The sequence below is a fragment of the Lipophrys pholis genome (genome assembly GCF_963383615.2).
Source record: "Lipophrys pholis genome assembly, chromosome: 1".
Taxonomy (NCBI): domain Eukaryota; kingdom Metazoa; phylum Chordata; class Actinopteri; order Blenniiformes; family Blenniidae; genus Lipophrys; species Lipophrys pholis.
In genome coordinates, this window is record NC_137635.1 from 23,128,308 (window position 1) to 23,142,305 (window position 13,998).

The 13,998-nt window shown below is 46.7% G+C and overlaps 1 protein-coding gene across 1 annotated transcript in view; it reads left to right on the forward strand.

Annotated features, from left to right (window-relative positions):
* Positions 1-5,198: 5,198 nt before the first annotated feature.
* The window catches only part of dcxr (dicarbonyl/L-xylulose reductase), an 11,824-nt gene continuing 3,024 nt past the window's right edge, over positions 5,199-13,998 (forward strand). Inside the window, exons 1-3 of the mRNA XM_080473516.1 lie at positions 5,199-5,361; positions 7,238-7,335; positions 7,839-7,993. Of these exons, the coding sequence (XP_080329642.1) occupies positions 5,310-5,361; positions 7,238-7,335; positions 7,839-7,993 (305 nt within the window). The 5' untranslated portion in view covers positions 5,199-5,309. The remainder of the gene's footprint in view (positions 5,362-7,237; positions 7,336-7,838; positions 7,994-13,998) is intronic.

Below are 13,998 nucleotides of genomic sequence, written 5' to 3' on the forward strand. Positions count from 1 at the left end.
CACTGGTCAACATTTCTTTGCATCTATCAAAAGCGCTCTGTTCCACCTTACTCCACCTCCATGATGTTTGGTTTTTCAGCAGTCTGTAGAGTGGGGCCAAAACAGTACTTTGTTGCGGCAAAAAGCGACCATAGTAGTTCACTAGCCCCAGGAAAGCTCTGAGCTCTTTGATATTTGTGGGTGCTGGAGCATCTTGCACGGCTCTGACCTTGTCTTTCGAAGGGTAAACTCCCTTCCCATCCAACAAGTGACCTAGGTGCTCGACTTGTGTTTTCCCAAAGTCACACTTTGACACTTTTACTCTCAGGCCATTTTCTTGCAGTCGTCGCAGAACTTTGTCGAGGTTCATCAGATGCTCAGCCTCGTCCCTGCCCATCACCAGCAGGTCATCCAAGTAGACCACAACGTTGAGATCATTCATCACGTTCTCCATGATCCTTTGGAAAATACTTACAGCAGAATTAATGCCAAAGCAAAGCCGATTGTACACAAACAGTCCTTTATGCGTGTTCACCGTTGTATACTTTTTTGACTCCTCATCCAGAAGTACTTGTTGGTAAGCGGCTGCCAGGTCTATTTTGGAGAATATCTTCCCCCCACATAGTGCTGCTAGGACCTCTTCTATGCGTGGTAGTGGGTATGTTTCAGTGTTTGTAGCCAGATTGACAGTTACTTTATAGTCGCCGCACAAGCGGAGTCCACCATCCTGCTTGGTTACAGGGACTACTGGAGCAGCCCACTCGCTGTGCTTCACAGGGCTGATGACTCCATCCTTTTCCAGGCGCTCCAGTTCTTTTTCTACCTTTTCTTTCATTGCAAAGGGCAGAACACGGGCTTTGTGGAACTTTGGGACTGCGTCAGGCTTCACAGAAATGGCTGCTTTAATGTCCTTTAATGTTCCCAACTCATCTCTGAAAACATCAGCATATTTATCCAATACATCTTGGATTGACTTGGACTTTGTTGTGCTTTCTGTGACTTTTTTAATCATTTTCCAGTTGAGTCTGATTTGATCCAACCATTCACGCCCACACAGTGAAGGACCTCCTCCGACCACTACTATCAGCGGAAGATCAGCAGTTTGACTTCCATAAATCACTTTTGCCATGAACTGTCCTTTCACTGGAATGGTCTCTCCTGAGTAGCCCTTCAGTGTAACGCTGCTGTCATCTAGTGACACATGTGAGAATGACTGTTCATACACATCTTCTGAGATAATGCTGACTCCTGCTCCTGTGTCAATTTCCATCGGCAATTGTTTTCCATTTACTTCAAAGGTTGCTCTGTATGGCCGTTGGCCTGCACCACTTGCACTGAACACAGAAAACATCAGAACTTCATCTTCCTTTTCATCAGCTTGTACGTAGCCAGTCATTTTTCCTTCCTTTCGCTCACTGTTTCGCTTCCCCTTGTTCACCTGCCTCTCACGTGTCCGCCCTCCAGTCCTGCATGCCTTCTGAATATGTCCGACTTTGCTACACTTATGACACTTTGCATTCTTAAAGTAGCAATCACTGGCGATATGATCCTTCCCATTACATCTATAGCACCCTACTTGTTTTGAAGGTGTGCGCTGGTCCCCCTTAACCTTGTGAACACCGGTGACTTCATCACCTTTCCGTAACTGCTGTGCATCCCGGTGGGCTGTCTCCATGTTAACAGCCAGCTCCACAGCTCTTACAAAAGTCAGTCTATCCTCTGAGAGCAATTTGCGTTGGCACGCCTCAGAACTGACACCGCTGACAAATCCGTCACGCAGAGCTTCATCCAGCCTGTCCCCGAAATCACACTTCATTGCGAGTCGGCGCAACTCAGCAGCATATTCCGTCGCTGTCTGGCCGCTTCTCTGGACACATTTACGGTATCTGAAACGCTCGGCAATAACCAAAGGTTTCGGTTCGTAGTAGTCTCTTAGGATGGTCACAATCTGATTAAGAGTTTTATCCTTAGGCTTGTCAGGCTGAACCAGGTTGCGTAGGAGGCCATATGTTGCTGCACCGACTGAGCTCAACAAGATGGGAACTTTTTTACCATCGTCGACATCATGGGCGTCAAACAGCAACTCCATGCGCTCAACGTAGGCGGACCACGTTTCAAGCTCCGGCTTGAACTCGTCCGGTCTTTGGGAAAAGTACGCCATTAAACCGAATATCCTCGTCGCCAATTATGTGGTGTTCTTCAATAACGAGGCGGGGCACGCGTTTCACTAGTTATATTTAGACATCTGGGAGCAACAACGACAACGTGATACAAAGGGCTTAACAAGCTGCTTCCGCTAAAGACATGTGCAGTAGGCACCCCAGAGCTAACTACGGCAAGTCTACAAGGTCAAACTTAATGCACATATAAACAATATCAATACACCACAGTAAACATGTAGGCGGGTTGTGAACGACTCGGAGAACGTCCAGCGGAGAACGTCCAGCGAAGAACACGGAAGCGTCCGGCGGCCGTCCGAGTCGTTCTCTGTGACTCAGGTTACACTTTCTCATTGCAGCGTCCAGCTCCTGAGGAATGTTCTCCTGTCCCTGAGAGGACCGTCTGTACCTCGTTAAAAGACGCCATGTTGTGTCGCGCGCAGACGTTTCAATAAACTAGTTAACTAAACAACCAGTGAGCAAAGCGCCGTATGTAAACAACAACAGGAGGTTTACCAGGATGAAATATTTAAATATTGTGGACAAGTCCAGAGTGACGATCCTCACGACCAATCAGCAGACGGCTGCGTTGTAGCTCCTCCTCCTCACAGACCCGTTCCTCGCTGCTAGTTACCTTAACGGAGAGGGAGCGGAAAATCGTAGCCGGCGGTCGCGGGTTTCTTCCAAACCTTCCACAACTATTCAGTCGAACCGCGCGAAACCCCGCCATGTCCCGCCTCGTGACGCTCCGCGACAGGAAGTACGGTGGAACTGCACCTTTAGAATGTTACCATGTGTACCTCAACACTCTATAAAATAATACAATTAGAGTTAATCCTGAAGTTAATCCTGAAGTTACCTTCAAAAGAGAAAACCAGAGTTAATCCTGAAGTTACCTTCATAAGAGAAAACCAGAGTTAATCCTGAAGTTACCTGGATAAGAGACAATCCAGTGTTGTAGTACAGACCCTAAGCTCAACCTCTGTGTCTTGTGTTTGTATATATATATATATATATATATATATATATATATATATATATATATACAGCAACATGATGGAGCCATGACAACAATATGTAAAGTGTTTATTTACACACAATGGGACATTTATGTACAATGAACATGTACATTAGGGCACAAGTTATAACTTTTTTGTGGAACAAATGTAGGTTTTCTTATTTACATATTTACACACAATAACATATCTACCTATACTACATTTATTTATCGTTACATATTTACCTTTAATATTACATAAAAAAAATTATTGTTACATATTTACCTATTACATATTTACACACAATAACATATCTACCTATACTACAGTCCAGCTTCTCTTTCAGCTCTTCATTTATTAGATGTTTCCCTCTCAGTTCCTCCAGAAGACCACACACTGTGCTCTTTGACCTCTGTTCTCCATCTTTGGCATTCCTCTTCTCTCTTCTCAGACTCTCCACCTTGGCCATGGCTTCACCCAGTCTGGTTTTCAAAGCGCCAGGACATGTGGGCAATGAATAGGAGAGGTCCTAGCGAGAAAAAAAAAGGATTTACATGTTCATGAGTCCTGTGTTATCACATTAATTCATTGCTTGTGCAACGTGCAATCAATTGATTTGCTATCCTAATCAATATATAGAATATAATACAATAATAATGTTTGTGTACATGTCAATATGTCTAAAAGGCGTACTTCCTACTCACAAGACTGGGATCAGGCTGAGGTTCTCCTGCTGTAACAGGCAGGGAACAGTACACTGAATGGTCCTGAGACGCTGCAGTGTCTGCCGGTTTGGATGTCCAGCTTGTCCTGGTTGCCACCGGCTGAAATGAATTCAATCACACTTGGAAGGCGATATCTGGTTACCACACAATGTCGAAGAAATACTTCTTTGAGTCGAAACAAAGTAATTCTCCAAACTGTGTGGTATTGTTTTAACTTTATCACTGAGTGATGCACCTACTTTTTTAAGATGAGCTGGGAAGTTGAAGACAGATGGCACTACTCCATCCCTGATCCGGACAGTCTGACCCGTCCTGTCGAAGTCCACCTGCCTGAAGTGTTCACTGCAGAGCCTCGAGTGCACAGTGGCAATAAAAGCCTTCCTTGGGAGGGCGACCTCCCACTGCTTCCTCGCCGTTTGGTTGGTGGGAAACCTTCAAATGCGCAAAAAGTTAGTCAGTAGCCGTCATATATGACCACAGTTCAGTTAAAAGCAACTGATTTCTTTTTAAATGTAATAATCTACACACTGCAACTAAAATAGCCTCCGTTAGATGAACCCAATAGATGTTGATATTGTTGTTGGTGTTGTTTGAGGGCGAGCTTAAGCCAGGGAATAGAGAGCATTTCCCACGGCTCCAGCTCATCTATGTCCCAAGTTAATGTTATATGAGCTAAACACAACGACAACAACAATAAATATGTTTGTCCTACCTGTGGAAGGTAATCCCACGCTGTCCATTGACCTGATTTTGTCTATTAGCACAACCAAACGAAGTACAGTGATGCGGCATCGTTGCTGAAGGCCTGACAAATGACACTCACAAGATGGCGGACGCACTGACGTATGTTCCTGCCAGTCGCTGGGGCGTCTAGTGTATATGTCTATGACTACAACTACAAGAACTGTAACCCGCTGGATCTTCATACATTAAATACGAGCGTTCATGCTGAAATACTTTGTGTTATTCTCTTTAAAAAAGACACGTGGTATTTATTTATTTGTATGTATGTATGTATGTATGTATGTATGTATGTATGTATGTGTGAAAATAGATGAATAAACAGGGAGAGGTAATCTGACCATGTGTGGGACATATCAAATACAAACACTCACATCTGGACTGAGGATGACTTTCAGGTAAATGCTGAGAAAGTCTCACTGCACTGCTCGGTCCTCTTCAGTGTCCTTAGTCTCCACAATGTGGACTTTGCTGCTCGCAGTGCATCGACTCCAGTTGGCTGGAGACCCATCCAACATGGCGGCGAGTCCAGCACGGAACGAGGGGACTCTGCCTCTCATGCGGTCACACTGTCACATGATCGGGACTTTGGGGTCAGAAGAGTGTGTGTGTGTGTGGGGTTGTTGACAGCCACTCTCTGATCGAGGCTCCTCTGCCCAGAAACTCGCCTCATATTCGGCTTGTTGTGCTGCAGCTGCTGCGGAAACATGGAGGTGAAACTGGAGGGGAAACACGCTGTGGTGACTGGGGCAGGGAAAGGTACACACACACACACACACACACACACACACACACACACACACACACACACACACACACACACACACACACACACACACACACACACACACACACACACACACACACACACACACACACACTCCTGTTTTTTCAGGTTTCAGTTTGTTGAGTTTGATTCATACACTTTAGGTAAATGGTTTTCGCTGATAAAGCAGTTTTCCACAGAGCGCAGACGTTGTTAATCACACGTGGAGGCTGCGGCCATGCAAGGCGCAGTCTGTCCACTGGGGGCAGTGTGGGGTCCAGTGTCTTGCTCAAGAACACTTCAGCATGTGGACAGGTGGAGATGGGAATCAAACCTACAGCCCTCCGATTGGAGAAAGGAACGTTCCAACAGGATGAGAGGATGTACGGAACGTTATAACAGGATGAGAGGATGTACGGAACGTTCCAACAGGATGAGAGGATGTACGGAACGTTCCAACAGGATGAGAGGATGTACGGAAAGTTATAACAGGATGAGAGGATGTACGGAACGTTATAACAGGATGAGAGGATGTACGGAACGTTCCAACAGGATGAGAGGATGTACGGAACGTTATAACAGGATGAGAGGATGTACGGAACGTTCCAACAGGATGAGAGGATGTACGGAAAGTTATAACAGGATGAGAGGATGTACGGAACGTTCCAACAGGATGAGAGGATGTACGGAACGTTCCAACAGGATGAGAGGATGTACGGAAAGTTATAACAGGATGAGAGGATGTACGGAACGTTCCAACAGGATGAGAGGATGTACGGAACGTTATAACAGGATGAGAGGATGTCCGGAACGTTCCAACAGGATGAGAGGATGTACGGAACGTTCCAACAGGATGAGAGGATGTACGGAACGTTATAACAGGATGAGAGGATGTACGGAACGTTCCAACAGGATGAGAGGATGTACGGAACGTTCCAACAGAATGAGAGGATGTACGGAACGTTATAACAGGATGAGAGGATGTACGGAACGTTCCAACAGGATGAGAGGATGTACGGAACGTTATAACAGGATGAGAGGATGTACGGAACGTTCCAACAGGATGAGAGGATGTACGGAACGTTCCAACAGGATGAGAGGATGTACGGAACGTTATAACAGGATGAGAGGATGTACGGAACGTTCCAACAGGATGAGAGGATGTACGGAACGTTCCAACAGGATGAGAGGATGTACGGAACGTTATAACAGGATGAGAGGATGTACGGAACGTTCCAACAGGATGAGAGGATGTACGGAACGTTATAACAGGATGAGAGGATGTACGGAACGTTCCAACAGGATGAGAGGATGTACGGAACGTTCCAACAGGATGAGAGGATGAGAGGTGCAAAACAACATTACAACATGTGAAACACTTTTAAAAAAGTGAGACGAAGTTCTATTATAGAAAACATTTTTTCGTATCATTAAAACAAAGTGTGAATCTCTCTGCTCCTGTCATCACCTCCATCACCTCCATCACCTCTGGACTCTGCTGCTCTTATCCGGGAGATTGGATTTCTAAACTAGTGTCCCAGATTGTAAAAGTGTCTCGTGTTTTGTTTATTAGTTTTGTGAAATGTAAACGGGTTTCAGGATGTGGATGTGATTCTGGTTCAGGACATGAGAAAGTCCAGCTGAACGTTACATCACACCTCATTTCAACCCTCAGGCCTGAAACTGCTGAGTCAGCAGAAACCCATCAATTAATGCTGAAACCATGAAATCACTGATTGTACCTCATGGAGTCAGCAGCTCCTCTGTACTGACCGTGTGTGTGTGTGTGTGTGTGTGTGTGTGTGTGTGTGTGTGTGTGTGTGTGTGTGTGTGTGTGTGTGTGTGTGTGTGTGTGTGTTTGTTTGTCAGGGATTGGTAGAGCAACAGCTCTGGCTCTGGCTCGCTGCGGGGCAAAGGTCACTGCTGTCACACGCACGCAGGCTGACCTGGATAGTTTGGTACAGGAGGTACACACACACACACACACACACACACACACACACACACACACACACACACACACACACACACACACACCGTTCTGCACATGCTCAGTAGAGACAATCAGAACAATGTTTCCACAGTGTCATGACTCCCAGTCCAGATTCTCCTGGACTTGGTAGTTTTATTTTGACAGTCATCGTAATAACAATCCAACTTGGTAGTTTTATTTTGACAGTCATCGTAGTAACAATCCAACTTGGTAGTTTTATTTTGACAGTCATCATAATAACAATCCAACTTGGTGGTTTTATTTTGACAGTCACCATAATAACAATCCAACTTGGTGGTTTTATTTTGACAGTCACCATAATAACAATCCAACTTGGTGGTCTGTCCACAAGAGTCCATGTTCTCTTATTGTTTATGTTTAGAGCTCATTGTTCTCTGGTGTGTGTGTGTGTGTGTGTGTGTGTGTGTGTGTGTGTGTGTGTGTGTGTGTGTGTGTGTGTGTGTGTGCGTGTGTCAGTGTGAGGCCATTACCCCAGTGTGTGTGGACCTGTCGGACTGGGCAGCCACCAGGGCGGCGCTGCAGGATGTGGGTCCAGTGGACCTGCTGGTGAACAATGCTGCCTGTGCCGACCTGCAGTCGTTCCTGGAGGTGACGGAGGAGCAGTTTGACCGGTGTGTTCATCACTAACCCTCTCACCTCCTCTCACCTCTTCTCACCTCTTCTCACCTCCTGTCACCTCCTCTCACCTCCTCTCACCTCCTCTCACCTCTTCTCACCTCCTCTCACCTCTTCTCACCTCTTCTCACCTCCTGTCACCTCCTCTCACCTCCTCTCACCTCTTCTCACCTCCTCTCACCTCTTCTCACCTCCTCTCACCTCCTGTCACCTCCTCTCACCTCTTCTCACCTCCTGTCACCTCTTCTCACCTCCTGTCACCTCCTCTCACCTCCTCTCACCTCTTCTCACCTCCTCTCACCTCTTCTCACCTCCTCTCACCTCCTGTCACCTCCTCTCACCTCTTCTCACCTCCTGTCACCTCCTCTCACCTCCTCTCACCTCTTCTCACCTCCTCTCACCTCCTGTCACCTCCTCTCACCTCTTCTCACCTCCTGTCACCTCCTCTCACCTCCTGTCACCTCCTCACACCTCTTCTCACCTCCTGTCACCTCCTCACACCTCTTCTCACCTCCTGTCACCTCCTCACCCCTTCTCTCACCTCCTGTCACCTCCTCACACCAGTGTTAATTTCGTAGACTAAGACTATGACGAAAAATGTTCGTCAACGAACCTTTTTCACGGACGAGAACTAAATAAAAACTAAATAAAAGTCAGATATGATGACGAAGACTGAGACGAAGGATAACTGACACTATAATCCACGAATAAAAACGAGACGAAACTCGAAGGCGTGACAAATGGAGAAGAGATCCAATCAGAGCGAATCTTTTGAGGATACGTTGATCTCATTGGTTGATCTGTCCGGAGGGAGGCAGCCATTTTAAAATGCCGCGGCAAATGCACGCGAGCAACAACAGGTAAACAAACCTGAAACAAACGCAGCAGCTAAGAGAACAAAGTAACACAACGATGTAGCCTACCATGTCCGAGGGAAACTGCATGTCTCGTGCACAATAGACATGTCAGGACTAGGCCGAAAACGAAGAATTGACATTTGGTCGCACTTCACATATGACAACAAGGACAACAAGACCGTCTGTACAGCGTGTGGAGCAAAAATCTCTGGGAAAAACACCACCAACTTGAAGCGACATTTACAGACGACTCATCAAGAAATACATGCGAAGGTAAGCTACGGTTATTTTATCATATCAACACCTGTGTTTCTGCTAAACTTGGAGTATGATAGAAGCTAAAGGAATCCACCTTTGAACTGTATTGATAAGACTGAGTCTGAGACGATTATCTCGCTGAATTTATAGGATTATAAATTATAAATGATTATATATAGGATTATAAATGAAATATGTACTATAAGTAGATTGTGTGTGTGGGTGTCATTGTAGCCTAAGCAGTTATTGAACTTTTATTTTGTTAAATAAGCCCCTGAATTGAACAGATTTCACACTGAGAGATGGCAGATTTGTGAAGGCAAAAGCCAGCTTAATAAACGTGTGTGTGTGTGTGTGTGTGTGTGTGTGTGTGTGTGTGTCAGAGAGGTTTGAGGAGATTGGGCAAGAAAGAAAAGAATCACAGCTTGATTCCCCCCCTTTTCACCCTCACAGATACAGAAGAAGTCTGATTACAAAGATGACCATGGGCCAAGTGGAAATAAAACTAGCGCTGCTAGTGAAACCCAGCAGCAGGCCATCTCTACAGCTTTCCAAAGTTCTTCAAAATACAAAACTGAATCGAAGGAACAACATACCAAGGAGCAGGCCATAGCTAGATGGATTGGACGCACAGGTTTACCAGTCACAACAATTGAAGACGAGGACTTTGTGCTAATGATGGAGATAGTAGATAGGAGACTAACAGTTCCAAAGAAAACCAAAATGAGCAATATGATTGAAACACAGTATAAACATGAAAGACAAAAATTCAAAGAGAGATTGGCTGCTGCCCCGAGAGTATCGATTGGCCTTGACATGTGGACAAAAAAAGGACTGACAGCCTCATTCCTTGCCATAAGCGCATGCTACTTTTGTGTTGAACAAAGTAAACCTGTACACATATTGTTGGCCCTTGAACAAGTAGCTCACCCACACACTGCACTGTCTATCAAGGCATACGTGGATAAATGTATGCAGGAGTGGGCCATACCAAAGGAGAGGATCCTAACCGTAATAACGGACAATGGGAGTAACATGGTGGCAGCCTTTAAACACACAACAGCAGAAGAAACCAGCTCAGACTCAGAGGACGACTCCCCTGGGTCCACAATGGAAAGTGACCCTGAATCTGTAACTGAAGACCAGCGGTGAGCCATGATTAGTTTATTCTTTTACATGACAATTATCACATGAATGATTTTCTCCGACACATGTATAGAGTATACACACACACACACCAGTCACTTTATTAGGTTTATACTTATTTGGTTGTCCTTTCTTCCTGTTTTTAGGTCCCATCATGTCGACATGGAAATGGACCGGACACCGTGTGTGGTGCATACTATACAACTTGTGGTCCACATGTTGCAGAAAGAGACGACTGTCAAAAGAGTCCTCGATAAAGCAAGGTCGGTGGTGAAGCTCTTTCGCAAGTCCTCAGTTGCAACACAGAGGGTACTGGACCAGTGTGGTCTTATTGTTGTAAATGACTGCCCCACACGCTGGTCGAGCACACTCAGCATGGTCACACGACTCCTCACAGTCAAAGATGCAGTCTGTCAAATCGCAAGTGACATGGGATGGGACAGTTTGCTTCCCAGTGAGTGGCAAAAGCTTTCATCAATCCAAGACCTACTGCTGCCTTTTGCGGAACACACTAAAACCCTCCAGAGTGACACCTCATCTATGTCCCTAGTGGTTCCTGCCCTCTTTGATCTGCTGAGTCACCTAACTGACTTTGCAGAGAGCACTCGGTACAGAGACCTCGCCACTCTTGCAGAGAAAATGAGAGCAAATCTGAACCAGCGTTTTGCTTGCTTCTTGGATTCAGCTGATGAAAAGTTCTCACCGCTTGCAGCAGCTGCCTGCTTTGTCAACCCAACTGTCTGTGAAATCCTTGTTAATGTTGATGTGGCTGATGGAAATATCCCGGAACTGCTGAAACAGGCAGAGGACTATGTGGTCAAATGCACTTTCCCACACACAAGACAGGAGGTGGACCAGTCTGAAGAAGATGCAGAAGAAGAGGTGATTGAGGAACCAGAAGCAGCACCATCCTCAAAGCTGCCTGTATTTAGGTTCCTCTCAAAATGCCGCACCACGCGGCTTAAACAGAAAACCTCCACAACCAGCATCAGGCAGCAGATCATCAAGTACAAGGAAGAACTTTCACATCCCATCACTGAGGATACAGGAACAGACTTCTGGCTGGAAAGGAGTGACAGTTTTTATCACAGTTTAAAGCCACTTGCATTAGACTTGTTGGCTATGCCAGCTTCTCAAGCTTTTGCAGAGAGGGTATTCAGCATCACAGGTGACCTCACAAGAGGACGGCGCAACAGAGGAAGGGTCACATTGGAGCGAAGTGCTTTCCTTAAAATGAACAGAGAGAAATAGAACTGTTGTGTTCACTGCTATTTACAGCATTTCCTGTAGCTGCACAACCTGATATTGGTATTTGTTTTGTTTAATATGAGAGCAGAGATTTTTTGTTCCATGCAAAAATGGCATTACAGCTTAGCATGTAATTCACTTGTTTTGAGTTGAGCTCATTGATACCTCTTTTTATTTATTAACAGAAGAATTTCATTTTGTGTGCAATGACGATGCATATTTTCTTTTACATATTTGTTTTTCTTTCAAATATCTGATTTTGCACTCAATGCATAGTAAGAGACGATGAAGAAGATGATGTTCACAGAGTTGTGTGCTTTTTTAGTTTAATGTGATATTTACCTGTATTTTCAATGCTGAGAGACAAGGTTTTTCTTATTTACTTGAAGACAAAGGAGTACTCTTTGGTAGTTACAGCCAATACATATTTTATTTTAAATTTCAGAATTGCACTTATCTGTTCTGTTTATATCTTGTTGATTTTGCACAGAGTCGTAAGACGTGAGGCATTGTAGCCTAACCAGCTATTGAACTTGGATTTTGTTCAAAATAAGCTCCTGAATTCAACACATTTTAGATCTCATGCATTAATGATGCACATAGTCCACAGAAGATCAAACTGGAGATTGATGCAATATTGAAGGAGGAGAGTTCTGTTATGACATTAAGAATAAAATACATGTTGTATTACAACCGTTATCTGTATTGCATATTTTGTATTGCAAACCCTTATACCTAACCATTCCATGAAAAAAGAAACATTTAGTCGACTAAGTCCACTGTAGATGTCATCGACTAATATCTGCTAATGTTTAGTCTACTAAAACTAGACTAAGACTAAATGGTGTGTTATTAAAAAGACTAAGACTAAGACTAAATCAGAATTTGCTGCCAAAATTAACACTGCCTCTCACCTCCTCTCACCTCCTCTCACCTCCTCTCACCTCCTCTCACCTCCTCTCACCATCTCACCCCTCCTCTCACCTCCTGTCACCTCCTCTCACCTCCTCTCACCTCCTCTCACCTCCTGTCACCTCCTCACCCCTCCTCTCACCTCCTCTCACCTCCTCACTCCTCCTCTCACCTCCTGTCACCTCCTCTCACCTCCTCACCCCTCCTCTCACCTCCTCTCACCTCCTCTCACCTCCTCTCACCTCCTGTCACCTCCTCACCCCTCCTCTCACCTCTTCTCACCTCCTCTCACCTCCTCTCACCTCCTGTCACCTCCTCACCCCTCCTCTCACCTCCTGTCACCTCCTCACCCCTCCTCTCACCTCCTGTCACCTCCTCTCACCTCCTGTCACCTCCTCTCACCTCCTCTAACCTCCTGTCACCTCCTCACCCCTCCTCTCACCTCCTCTCACCTCCTCACTCCTCCTCTCACCTCCTCACCCCTCCTTTCACCTCCTCACCCCTCCTCTCACCTCCTCTAACCTCCTGTCACCTCCTCACCCCTCCTTTCACCTCCTCACCCCTCCTCTCACCTCCTCTCACCTCCTCTCACCTCCTGTCACCTCCTCACCCCTCCTTTCACCTCCTCACCCCTCCTCTCACCTCCTCTCACCTCCTGTCACCTCCTCACCCCTCCTCTCACCTCCTCTCACCTCCTGTCACCTCCTGTCACCTCCTCTCACCTCCTCTCACCTCCTGTCACCTCCTCACCCCTCCTTTCACCTCCTCACCCCTCCTCTCACCTCCTGTCACCTCCTGTCACCTCCTCTCACCTCCTCTCACCTCCTGTCACCTCCTCACCCCTCCTTTCACCTCCTCACCCCTCCTCTCACCTCCTCTCACCTCCTCTCACCTCCTCTCACCTCCTGTCACCTCCTCACCCCTCCTTTCACCTCCTCTCACCTCCTCTCACCTCCTGTCACCTCCTGTCACCTCCTCACCCCTCCTCTCACCTCACTCCTCTCACCTCCTCACCCCTCCTCTCACCTCCTGTCACCTCCTCTCACCTCCTCTCACCTCCTCACCCCTCCTCTCACCTCGGCTCACCTCCTCTCACCTCCTCTCACCTCCTGTCACCTCCTGTCACCTCCTCACCCCTCCTCTCACCTCCTCTCACCTCCTGTCACCTCCTGTCACCTCCTCACCCCTCCTCTCACCTCACTCCTCTCACCTCCTCACCCCTCCTCTCACCTCCTGTCACCTCCTCTCACCTCCTCTCACCTCCTCACCCCTCCTCTCACCTCGGCTCACCTCCTCTCACCTCCTCTCACCTCCTGTCACCTCCTGTCACCTCCTCACCCCTCCTCTCACCTCCTCTCACCTCCTGTCACCTCCTGTCACCTCCTCACCCCTCCTCTCACCTCCTCTCACCTCCTGTCACCTCCTCTCACCTCGGCTCACCTCCTCTCACCTCCTCTCACCTCCTGTCACCTCCTGTCACCTCCTCACCCCTCCTCTCACCTCCTCTCACCTCCTCTCACCTCCTCACCCCTCCTCTCACCTCCTCTCACCTCCTCTCACCTCCTGTCACCTCCTGTCAC